General features: G+C 40.3%; 1 protein-coding gene across 17 annotated transcripts in view; it reads right to left on the bottom strand.

Annotated features, from left to right (window-relative positions):
* Positions 1–13285, bottom strand: part of PRORP (protein only RNase P catalytic subunit) — a 253529-nt gene that overhangs the window by 199362 nt on the left and 40882 nt on the right. For all 17 annotated transcript variants that reach the window (XR_013396180.1, XR_013396186.1, XR_013396185.1 and 14 more), the window contains one exon: positions 490–597. Coding sequence is in view for 6 of the 17 variants with exons in the window: in XM_077940895.1 (XP_077797021.1) it covers positions 490–597 (108 nt within the window). In the remaining 11 variants the exon portion in view is untranslated. The remainder of the gene's footprint in view (positions 1–489; positions 598–13285) is intronic.

The raw sequence follows: 13285 nt of genomic DNA, 5'->3' as shown, positions 1-13285 counted from the left end.
CTAGTAGGGCATTTATAAATTGACAAATGGCTACCATATAGAAAAAAAACTGCTTAGGTTAATTTATGAATATACTATGTTTGGAAAAAACAAATGTGAGTAATGAGTGATTAATATCTCTTGATACTGTATATTGATAATTTTCAAATATAAGAATATGACCCACAGGGAAATGACAGAGTGATCCCAAAGAGAAAGCAGAAACCCAGAAGAAGGTTAGTTTTACACAAAACAGGAAAATCTGGCCCTGCATTGCAATCTTTCTTTTAATTCCTCACTTTTAATCGCTTTCTCCCAGCCTTGAAGAGCAACTTATTTGTGATGAAAATAGTAAATGTTAGGGGAGCATGCAGTTGGTCATTGTGGCACCCTGAGGACCTTAGTTTTAGAGGAAGAAAAACTGAGGAGCTAAGAGCCCCAAGAAGGTCATAAATGGGTACAACAAATGTTTCTAGAGATGTGGAATAACAAAGTAAAACTTATACTTACAACTTGAGATTCACGAGCTTTAGGAAACATTTTGGCAACGTTGAGGCCATCAATGACAATATCAAAAGGAGGACAAGATTTTACGAAGTTCTCAAATCTCTTAAGTTCCTAATAAAGAAAAGTCAGACAAAACATTAATAAGAACTTAGTAAGGACTTTATTATAAACACACTGCAGTAAACCTTATTACTGTTTTGATAATTCAAAATATTCATCCCTTAAAAATACACAAACACACACACACACACAGAATATTCTCAAAATTAAATCTGAAAAAGCCAGCCTAATGGATGCAACTGCGAACAATTATCTAACACACTTTATAATCTTATAGTACTTTACACTTCACAAAGCACTTTCATACGTAATTTCATTTGATCTGCAGCTGGCCTATCTAGACTTCCGAATTAACCCACATGATAGTTATGATAAGAATGAACTGTCAAAATCTCTAAGTCCTGTTCTGTAAGCCAAGGAGAAGTGAACCTTAGATATGCCACTCTACCATTGCAACTGTGCTGAAAGAACAAGGCTGTAAAACGTATAGGTCCTCTTTTGTCATTAAGAGCTTTTATTATGGCTGTTTTGGAGAGGTAAAGATTCAGTCAATCATTAATTCAAAAAATATTTGCGGAGCACCTACTATATGCCTAGCAGTTTATCAAAGAGACAAAACAAAACAGAACAAAAAAATCCCACTTAATGGAGCTTAGTGGGAGGATGCACAAAATAAAACAAGTAAATAAGTAAATAATATTAAATGTGAGAATGCTATGGAGAAAAAAAAGAGGGGAGGGAGTTCCACCTCTGGTAATGATGGAATAGTTTGTATTGGATTACTAGATAATAATATAAATTCTAGATAAATACCCAGCAATTTGAAAGTACCAAAGAATGAGCAAAAGCAGGCAGAAACTGGAGAGCACATGACATTTGAAAGGTTTGGTAGTTTTAAAATCTGTCTGAAAATTAGTTGACACTCCCCTCTCAAAAGGTGGGGTCTAATACCCTGTGCTTGAATACGGGCTCTCCTTTGTAACTGCCTCAATGAATAGGATGTGGCAGAAGTGACATTACGTGATTTCTGAGGCTAGGAAATAAAAGATAATACAGCATTCATCTGGCTCTCACTCTCAGGATGCTTGCTCTTGGAAACCAGCCATCCTGAGAATGCCCAAGTAGACGTTACATGTAAGTGTTCCATCTGACAGTCCAACAGAATCTCACCAACAGCCAGCTAGCATCAATTACCACACCGATAAGACTGAGGGGGATTTCAAGATGACCCCTAGCCCCTATTTGACTACAACAATAGGAGACCCAAGCAAGAACCATCAACGAAGTCTCATTAACCCCTAGAACCGCGAGAGAGAACAACAATAATAATAGTAATAAATGGTTGTGTTTTTTTAATGCCACTATATTTGGGAAAATAAAGGAAAGAAAAGAAGGGAATTATACCAGGTAAAATTTGTCTAGGTCAGCGGGCAATCTCCAGACAGTGTGACCAGCAGGAACAATTGGAAATCAAGCAGAAAGCTGCAGAACTTACTGATTTGAGGATAGAGAAGACAGAGTTTGAGGCAACCAGAGGCTGGAAAATGATGGGGAATCCTAGAAAGGATAAAACCACAAAATTTGCACATAAATCTCCTCAAATTCTTGGGTAAAACATGATCTGCACATGCTTGGAGAAGATTCCAAAGAGCCCAGCAAAAAAGCAACAGCTGAAAGACTTGAAAGACCTAACCAGAGATCTCAGCTGCTACCCACTGCAAGGGAGACAGTTTGGAGACTAAGTCTAAAGAACTTTAACAGCCTACTAAATTAGTAAAAAATCAGTAATTTCCAGACAAACACAGATAATCTCTAAAGCCTCTGCAATGTGTCATTCACAATGTCTGATACACAATTAAAAATTAATAAACATAAAAAATACAAACATGTGATCCACACAGTCAAGAAAAAAGGGATTCAAAATAAATCAATCTGGGCTGGGCGCAGTGGCTCAAGCCTGTAATCCCAGTACTTTGGGAGGCTGAGGTGGGTGGATCACTTGATGTCAGGAGTTCAAGACCAGCCTGGCCAACATGGTGAAACCTCATCTCTACCAAAAATATAAAAATTAGCCGGGCATGGTGGTGCATGCCTGTAATCCCAGCTACTCAGGAGGCTAAGGCAAGAGAATCACTTGATCTCGGGAAGCGTAGGTTGCAGTTAGCCAAGATCATGCCACTGCATTCCAGCTTTGGCAACAGAGAGAAACTCCATCTCCAAAAACAAAAATGAAACTGGCTGGGCACAGTGGCTCACACCTGTAATCCCAGCACTTTGGGAGGCCAAGGCAGGCGGATCATGAGGTCAAAAGATCAAGACCATCCTGGCCAACATGGTGAAACTCCGTCTCTACTAAAAGTAAAAAAATTAACTTAAGGCCGGGCACAGTGGCTCAAGCCTGTAATCCCAGCACTTTGGGAGGGCGAGACGGGCGGATCACGAGGTCAGGAGATCGAGACCATCCTGGCTAACCCGGTGAAACCCCGTCTCTACCAAAAAAATACAAAAAACTAGCTGGGCGAGATGGCGGGTGCCTGTAGTCCCAGCTACTCGGGAGGCTGAGGCAGGAGAATGGCGTAAATCTGGGAGGCGGAGCTTGCAGTGAGCTGAGATCCGGCCACTGCACTCCAACCTGGGCCACAGAGCGAGACTCCGTCTCAAAAAAAAAAAAAAAAAAAATTAACTTAAAAATAAAAAACTAGCTGGGCATGGTGGCGCACACCTGTAGTCCCAGCTACTTGGGAGGCTAAGGCAGGAGAATTGCTTGAACCCGGGAGGCGAACGTTGCAGTGAGCTGAGATCGTGCAACTGCACTCCAGCCTGGTGACAGAGTGAGACTCCGCCTCAGAAAAAAAAAAAAAAGAAAAGAAAGAAAGAAAGAAACCAATCCAAAGTGTGGATGCTTGAGTTAGCAGATAAGAACTATAAAGTAACTATTGCAAATATAATCAAGAATTATGCCTGTAATTCCAGCACTTTGGGAGGCTGAGGCAGGTGGATCACCTGAGGTCAGGAGTTCGAGACCAGCCTGGCCAACATGGTGAAACCCTGTCTCTACTAAAAATACAAAAATTAGCCAGGCATGGTGGCACACACCTGTAATCCCAGCGACTTGGGAGGCTAAGACAGGAGAATCACTTGAACCTGGGAGGCGAGGCTTGCAGTGAGCCAAGATTGTACCACTGTGCTCCAGCCTGGGCAACAGAGTGAAACTCCATCTCAAAAAAAAAAAAAAAAGTAAAGGTAAATATAGTCATAACGAATGCAAAGAAAGAAAATCTCCACAGAGATTGTAAACTAGAAAAATTAACAAAATGAACATTATAGAACCAAAAACCACAAATGTGAAATAAAATATTCATAGGATGGATTTAACAGCAGATTGGAGATGGCAGAAGAAACAGTCAGTGAACATGAAAGACAGAGCAACAAAAAACTATACAATTTAATGAAAACAAAAAGCTGAATTGGGTCTCAGTAACCTGTGGTACAATATCAAACAGATTAACATGTGTAATTACAGTCCAGAAGGAGAGGATAGAAAGGACAGAGTAGTAAAAAGTATTTGAATGGCCAAAACATCCCCAAATTTGATGAAATACATAACTTGCCCAAGAAGCAGAGCAAACTCAAAGCAGAATATACACAAAGAAAACCATAAGTAAAACTATAACTAGGTACATCATAGTAAAACTGATGAAAATCAAAAATAGAAAAACCTTAAAAGCAGTCAGAAAAAAAGGATACATTACATAAAAAAGAATAATAATACAAATGACAGTTTAGTTTTCATCAGACACAACAGGGCCAGAGAACATCTTTAAAAGGATGACAGACAACAAATAAAATAACAACAACACAAAACTGCTTTCAATCCACAATTCTGTATCTAGTAAAAATATCCTTTAAAAATTGAGGCCAAAAAAAAATTAAGGTAAAATAAAGATATATTCAGGTAAATGAAAACAGAGAATTCATCACCAGCAAGCCTGCAACATAAGGAACGCTAAAGCTGGCCAGTGCCATGGCTTATGCCTGTAATCCCAGCATTTTGAGAGGCCCAGGTAGGATGATCACTTGAGGTCAGGAATTCAAGACCAGCCTAGGCAACATAGCAAGATACTGTCTCTACAAAAGAGAAAGAAGGCTGGGCACGGTGGCTCATGCTTGTAATCCCAGCACTTTGGGAGGCCGAGGCGGGCAGATCACCTGAGGTTGGGAGTTCAAGACCTGCTTGACAAACATGGAGAAACTCCGTCTCTACTAAAAATACAAAATTAGCTGGGTGTGGTGGCACATGCCTGTAATCCCAGCTACTCAGGAGCCTGAGGCAGGAGAATTGCTTGAATCCGGGAGGCAGAGGTTGTGGTGAGCTGAGATTGAGCCATTATACTCCAGCCTGGGCAACAAGAGTGAAATTCTGTCACAAAAAAAAAAAAAAAAAAAAAAAAAAAAGGAAAGGAAAGAAAGAAATGCTAAAGCAATTTCTTCAGGCTGGGGAAATAATATCAGATGAAAAGCTAGACTTGGAAGAAATGAAAAAACACCAAAAATAAAATGATAAAGATGTGGGTATTTATAAAAAAGAATATACTTTTTCCTCTTTTAATTTCTTTAAAAGACATATGACTACTTAAAGCAAAACTTATCACAGCACTAGCTTATAGGGCTTAAAAGATATACAGATGTAACATATGTTTTAAGCTACAATAAAACAATAGCACAAAGACCAGGAAGTGGTAAATGGAATCCTACTGCTATAATGTTCTGATATTTCATGTGAAATTGTTCAATATAAATTCTAAGTAGACTGAATTAAGTTAAGGATTCAGATTGTAAAGTTCAAATCGTACATTTAAAAAATAATGTAGATCTGTAGGCCAGAGCTGATAAAATTTTTAAAAAGTTAAAAAAAAAAGTAGAAAGGTATAGATAAAAGCCAATAGATGAATTAAATGAAAAATTAAAAGAAACTGGATTAACCCAAAAGGAGACATGAAAGGAGAAACAGAAGAACAAAAAGCAGATGGGATAAATAGAAGACAAATAGCAAAATAAAATGTTTAAATCCAACCTTATAAAAAATGCTATCTATAATAGATGTACTTATCTTTAATACAGAATAAGTGGGAAGTGAAAAGTAGGGAAAAATATGTATCATGCATCAGTAAGTTTAAGAAACTTGGAACGGTGACACTAACGTTAGACAAAATAGACTTGGAAGAAAAGGAGTACTACAAAAAGAAGGGACATTTCATAATGATGACAGGATCAGTACATCAAAGTCATAAGAATAGAGCTTCAAGATGTGGATAAAGGAAAAGCTGACAGAACAAAGGAGGAATAGGTAAATCTACAATTACAGATGGAGATTTCAATACCTTATCTGCATAATTGATTGAACAAGTAGGTAAAAATCAGTAAGGACTTAGAAGACAAATCTGTCTCTGTAGGACACTATGCCCAACAATAGCAGACTACATATTCCTTTTCAAGTGCACATGGAACATCTACCAAGACAGACCACAAGCTAGGCCATTGATACGGTTTGGCTTTGTGTCCCCACCCAAATCTCATCTTGAATTGTAATCCCCAGGTGTTGAAGGAGAGACCTGGTAAAAAGTGATTAGATTATGGGGGTGGTTTCTTCCATGATGTTCTCGTGATAGTGAGTGAATTCTCACGAGATCTGAAGGTTTTATAAATGGTAGTTTTTCCTGTGCTCTCACATGCTCTCTTGCCTGCTGCCGTGTAAGACATGCCTGCTTCCCCTTCTGCCATCATTGTAAGTTTCCTAAGCCTCCCTAGCCATGCAGAACCTTGAGTCAATTAAACCTCTTTTCTTTGTAAATTTACCCAGGTCCAGACAGTTCTTTATAGCAGTATTAGAATAGACTAACCATAAAATAAGTTTCAATACATTTCAAAATCCTGAGATCTTAAAGAGTATATTTGCTGATACACACACACACACACTTAAACAAAAAACCAATAGCAGTAAAATATCTATAAAAGCCGCAAATATTCCTAAATACACTTCTCAATAACCCAAGGATCAAAAAAAATTACAAAGGGAATTAGGAAATATTTTGAACTAAGTGATAATAAAAATTACATACCAAAATTCAGGGGATGCAGTGTACTAGTACTTAGCAAGAAATATAAAGCTTTAAATACTTATATAAAAAGAAGAAAGGTCATAAAAATTGACCTAAGTTTTCAACTTAAAAAGGTGGAAAAAGAAGAGCAAATTAAATTTCAAAGAAAGTAGAATAATAATAAGCAGAAATCAAAGAAATAGGAAAAGCTAATAAGGCAAAATGTTGAAAAAAAAAAAGAATGAACCTCAATCCCTATTTCACTTCACACACACAAAATATATCTAAATAGATCATAAACCTAAAAGCCAAAACTATGAAAATTCTAGAAGAAAACAGGAAAATTCTTAGCAACATCAGAATAGGCATAAATTTCTTGGGTAACATATAAAGTCATCATTAATATTCACAGGTGGGGCCCTTGATACAATGCCCGTGAAAAGGTTACAACATAATTTTTGTAACATTCTTGCCAAAAATGCCAACCCAAATCTTATCATAAGGAAATATCAGATAAACCCAAATTGAGAGACATGTTACAAAATAATAGGCCTATGCTTTATTATTATTATTTTTTAAGTTGAGGTCCAAGAAAGACAAAGAAAACTGAGATTAAAAGAGACCAAAGAAACATGACAACTAAATCCAATGTGTGGTCATAGTTTGGATCTAGAGGAAGGAAAAGCTTGTTAAGGACATTATTGGTACAAGTGACAAAACCTGAGTATCAACTCTCGATTAGATAATCTTATCATATCAATGTTACAAAGATGATAACAATAACCTTTGGTCCAATAACTATTATAAAATACTCAACATCATTAGTCTTTAGGAAAATGCAAATTTAAAACCATAGCAAGATATCATTATAGACCCACTAGCATGGCCGAAATTAAAAAGACTGACCCATGACAAGTATGTGGAGCAAATGGACTTTCCAAACATTGCTGGTGGGAATGCAGGAGGGTACAACTACTTTGGAAAATAATTCAGCAGTTTCTTACAAAGTTAAGCATATATTTATCATATAACTGAGCAGTCCCATTTATGAGTATTCACAGGAGAAATATGAAAATACACATCCACACAAAGACTTATATTGAATGTTAACAGTGGCTTTATTCCTAATTGCCAAAAACTGAGAACAATTCAAGTGTCTATTAACTAATGAAGGAATGGGGGAAGAATGTGGTGTTAAAGCCAGTTGCTTTAACACTCCCTTTCTTCTAATCCTTAGAAAATATTATCTGTGTCTGCAGTACATGGATATAGTTAACATTCACTGCTTTTTATGTAAAGTTTTGAGTATGCATTATTGTTTTCCACTTATTTCTTCTTAGTTGCTAGAGTAGGACATTAAGTGAGAAAGGTCTTTTTAAAGAAACTGGCTTTAGTCATAGTAGATGTGGAAAAACAGGGGAATACCAGCTATTTTGGTTGGAAGCAGTGCTCTTAACATGGGAACAACAATAAAAAATGCATCTCTGTATCTAATTACTTCCTGTGCATTCTTTAAACCATGGAGGCCAATCCTAAATAAGAACATTAACATGACTGCCTTAATGAAAATGAAGCCACATGGCTAAAAAGTATCATTGCAACCTAACAACTAACATGGAGGTTAGAGAAATTTTAAACTGGCAACAACAGTACTGTAAACTAAAGAGAAGTTTGGGAGAGTTCTCCTAACTAAATGACCAATGGTAATCAATGGTAATTTATTGAGACAAACTATCTTAGCACATTTCTCCAGCTTTTGAGACAAAAAAGAGTAGAGGTAACTCAAAGTAAAGCAGGAAAAATACTTTAACTCAATTTCAGAAACAAAGGCTGCATTAAACAGAAAAAACGGTGATGGTTTCCTTACCACATGTCAAACATCTCTCAACCAAGTTTCCTTTACCATTCAATCCAGGTGGTCCATTAGCTGTTTTCTTCTATCCTAATTAAGTAATTAACCTTTAAGGCAGGAGAGTTAGAACACAGCATCTTTGGACACTTTATCATCTAAAGACGAGTGGTATAAGCAGGTAATGGGACTGAAAGTGAGATAAGACAAGTACATGACACCAAGGAATAATCTGTCATATGCTGTTCAGAGGAGAATTATAAACCGCATCTGACTCGATAAGCCAGAGTGGAAAAATGCCCCATCTTCATGCAGCTTACCAGATAAACTGGACTAATATCCTGATGAGTCTAGATCCAAAAGGTGGAAACTGCCAGCATCCAAAAGGACAATGAAGGGGTAAGTACACTCTGCCCATCTACCTAATGGCATATGCTGAGCATTAATGGATCTCTTTTCTCAAGGATAATTCAATAGGATGAAAAAATCCTTCACAGGCCAATGAAAGATACGGCAACATTTGTTAGGAGTTTTGCCTTAAAGATTCAGATAGGCCGGGCGCAGTGGCTCACGCCTGTAATCCCAGCACTTCGGGAGGCCAAGGTGGGCAGATCACAAGGTCAAGAGATCAAGACTATCCTGTTCAACATGGTGAAACCCTGTCTCTACTAAAAATACCCAAAAAATTATCTGGGCATGGTGGCACACACCTGTAGTCTCAGCTACTCGGGAGGCTGAGGCAGAAGAATCGCTTGAACCCCAAAGGCAGAGGTTGCAGTGAGCTGAGATTGCGCCACTGCACTCCAGCCTGGCGACAGTGAGACTCCGTCTCAAAAAAAAAAAAAAAAAAAAAAAAAAAGATTCAGATAAAAGCATGTTCTGAAACTCAAATACAATTCAGAATTTAGAAGACCTCTGCCTGGATCCCTCAAAGAAGAGGACAAATTTGGTTGTATCTATGAAGAAAGAGCAATAAGCTTTAAGGAAAGAATAGCAACAGATGCAAAGAGATCCAAAATTAAAATAGAAATGAAAAAAATGCAACAACAGAATTTAAATATGCTTTGAAAGCAGTAAAGATTAGAACTAATATACTAGAACATGGATTTCATGAAATGCAGCACAAATTTTGAGAAATTCTACTTCAGTGCAGAAGAAGAAAAAGAATGTTAAGAGAAAGAACATTATAGGTATGAGGGACAGAGAACAGAGATCTAACTTTTAAGCCTCAAAAGGGTGTTCTCAAGGAATAAATCAAAACAAAAAGAATTTTTTTTAAAAATGAAATTTCAAGATTAAAAAATACCTACATTTTGGCCGGGTACAGTGGCTCATACCTATAATCCCAGCACTTTGGGAGGCTGAGGCGGGTGGATCACTTGAGGCCAGAAGTTCAAGACCAGACTGGCCAACATGGTGAAACCTTGTCTCTACAAAAAATACAAAAATTAGCTGGGCGTAGTGGCCAGCGCCTGTCATCCCAACTACCCAGGAGGCTGAGGCAGGAGAACTGCTTGAACCCAGGAGGTAGAGGTTGCAGTGAGCCAAGATTGTGCCACTGCACTCCAGACTGGGCGACAGAGCAAGACTCTGTCTCCAAAAAAAACCTCACATTTTAAAGGACACATGACATGAAATTCAGGGAAACAATGAAAAAAATCACCTAATCACATCCCCACAAAATTTTTAATTGTGAGGTTAAAGAAAAAAAATCCTACACACTTCCAAGTCAAATAATACCATAAACTTACATAGTGCTTTCCATGTGCCATGTAGATCACAATGCTATTAAGAAACAAAAATTCTAAGCGCTTTACATATACTAACTTTCTTAATGCTGAAACAATGGTATGAGGGTTTGAGGTAGATATTATCATTTTTCCCACTTAACAGATTAGGAGAATAGAGCATAGGGAAGTTAAGCAGATCACCTAACTAGTAAATGGTGAACTTGGGGTTCAAAATCCAGAAGTTCATTCTCTCGTACTATCCCTCAGAGCAACAAAAATCAAGCTGGACCCCAGCTACTCAGGAGGCTGAGGCAGGAAGATTGCTGGAGTCCGGGGGTTCCAGTTCAGCCTGGGCAACATAGTAAGACCCCATCTCAAAACTAAGAAATTCAAGCTAGAAATCCCAAAAGCCAGAAGACATCAAAACAACTATGTTTGGCCGGGTGCAGTGGCTCAAGCCTGTAATCCCAGCACTTTGGGAGGCCGAGACGGGCGGATCACAAGGTCAGGAGATCGAGACCATCCTGGCGAACCCGGTGAAACCCCCTCTCTACTAAAAAATACAAAAAACTACCCGGGCGAGGTGGTGGGCGCCTGTAGTCCCAGCTACTCAGGAGGCTGAGGCAGGAGAATGGCGTGAACCCGGGAGGCGGAGCTTGCAGTGAGCTGAGATCCGGCTACTGCACTCCAGCCTGGGTGACAGAGCGAGACCCCGTCTCAAAAAAAAAAAAAAAAAAAAAAAAAAAAACTATGTTTAAGGATCATGGAGTAGTTGACACATGGGGCCTAAACCTCTTGGCACATGCACTATAATAGTATTTCCTTCTTCCTATACAGTATATTTTAGTAGTGTGCCCTGTATTCTTAAGCAAGGCATGCCAATCAAGACTGCTGCCCTTCCCTGCAAGGTCCTGCAAACAATGGGAAAGAAACTTTGCAAATGTCCTTCATGAGTTTTTTGGCTTAGAAATCCTACTTTCTTTGATGTGGTCTCCCTATTTTATTTAAGGACCTACATCACTCCCACTCCCCTACTCCCTCCCCAAAAGAGACTAATAAGGACTAATGGTATTTCACCTGGATATGTCTAATTGAGAGGTGACAATGTGCTAGCAGCCCTCACTCTCCGCGCCTCCTTGGCCACCAGCCTTGGCTTCCACTCTGGCGGCACTTGAGGAGCCCACGGCACCCTGGGAGCCCCTCTCTGAGCTGGCTGAGGCCAGAGCCTCCTCCCTCTACTTCTGGGGAGGTGTGGAGGGAGAGGGGCGGGTGGGAACCGGGGCTGCGCTCCCGGGCCCTTGTGAGTTCCGGGGGGCATGGGCGTAGGCTCGGCCGCCGGGCACACGGAACGGCCAGCAAGCACCGCCGGCCCAGGGCAGTGAGGGGCTTAGTACCCGGGCCAGCAGCTGCAGAGGTTGCCGGGTCCCCCAGCAGTGCCGGCCCGCCAGAGCCGCACTCAAATTCTCACCCGGCCCTAGCTGCCTCCCCCTGGGGCAGGGCTTGGGACCTGCAGCCCGCCATGTCTGAGCTTCTCCCCATGCGGTGGGCTCCCTCACGGCCTGAGCCTCCCCTACAGGTGCCGCCTCCTGCTCCTTGGCAACTGGTGCCATCCCGGTCCCACGGACAGCCCAAGGGCTGAGGAGTGCAGGTCTGGCTTGGGACTGGCAGGCAGCTGGCTTGCAGCCCTAGTGCAGGATCCACTGGGTGAAGCCAGCTGGGCTCCTGAACCAGATGGGGACTTGGAGAACTTTTAGATCTAGCTGGAGGATTGTATGTGCACCAATCAGCACTCTGTGACTCTGTGTCTAGCACAAGGATTGTAAATGCACCAATCAGCACTCTGGGTCTAGCTCAGGGTTTGTAAATACACTAATCAGTACTCTGTCAAAACGGACCAATCAGCTCTCTGTAAAGTGGACCAATCAGCAGGATATGGGTGGGGCCAGATAAGGGAATAAAAGCAGGGTGCCCCAGCCAGCCAGCCAGCCAGCCAGCGGCAACCTCCTTGGGTACCCTTCCACACTGTGGAAGCTTTATTCTTTCGCTCTTTGCAATAAATCTTGCTGCTGCTCACTTTGGGTCCACACTGCCTTTATGAGCTGCACCACTCACCAGGAAGGTCTGCAGCTTCACTCGTGACAGCGAGACCACGAACCCACCAGAAGGAAGAAACTCCAGACACATCTAAATGTCTGAAGGAACAAATTCTGGACACACTATCTTTAAGAACTGTAACACTGCGAGGGTCTGCGGCTTCATTCTTGAAGTCAGTGATGAAATATTTTTATTTTTTCCTTGTTTTTATCTATTTTAGTATTTCAACTTTTATTTCAGATACAAGGGATCCATGTGGAGGTTTGTTACGTGGGTATACTGTACCCAGGCAGTGAACATAGTACCCAGTAGGTAGCTTTTCAACCCACACCCCGCCCCCTCTAGCAGTCTGCATTGTCTATTGTTCCCATGTTTATGTCCATGTATGCTCAATGTTTAGTTCCCATTTATAAGAACTTGCAGTATCTGCTTTTCTCTTCCTGAATTAATTTGCTTAGGATTATAGCCTCCAGCTCCATCCATGTTGCTGCAAAGGACATGACTTTGTTCTTTTTTACGGTTGCCTAGTATTCCATGGTGTATAGTACCACATTTTCTGTAGCCAGTCCACCACTGATTGGCACTAGGTTGATTCCATGTCTTTGCTATTGTGAGTAGCACAGCAATGCACATGTGAGTGGATGTGTCTTTTTGGTATAATGATTCATTTCCCTTTGGGTATGCACGCAGCAGTGGGATTGCTGAGTTAAATGGTTGCTCTGTTTTAAGTTATTTGAGAAATCTCCAAGCTGCTTTCCACAGTGGCTGAACTAATTTACATCCCGTCAACAGTGTATAAGCATTCCCCTTTCTCTGCAGCCTCATACTGGTACAAAAACAGACATACAGACCAATGGAACAGAACAGAAAACTCAGAAACAAAGCTGTACATTCGCATACACCTGATTTTTGACAAGGCCAACAAAAACAAGCAATGGGGAAAGGAATTCCTATTCAATAAATGGTGC

This window comes from Macaca mulatta, chromosome 7, assembly GCF_049350105.2.
Source record: "Macaca mulatta isolate MMU2019108-1 chromosome 7, T2T-MMU8v2.0, whole genome shotgun sequence".
Lineage (NCBI taxonomy): Eukaryota > Metazoa > Chordata > Mammalia > Primates > Cercopithecidae > Macaca > Macaca mulatta.
The sequence above is the reverse complement of the archived record's forward strand: the minus strand, read 5'-3'. Positions and strand labels throughout refer to the sequence as shown.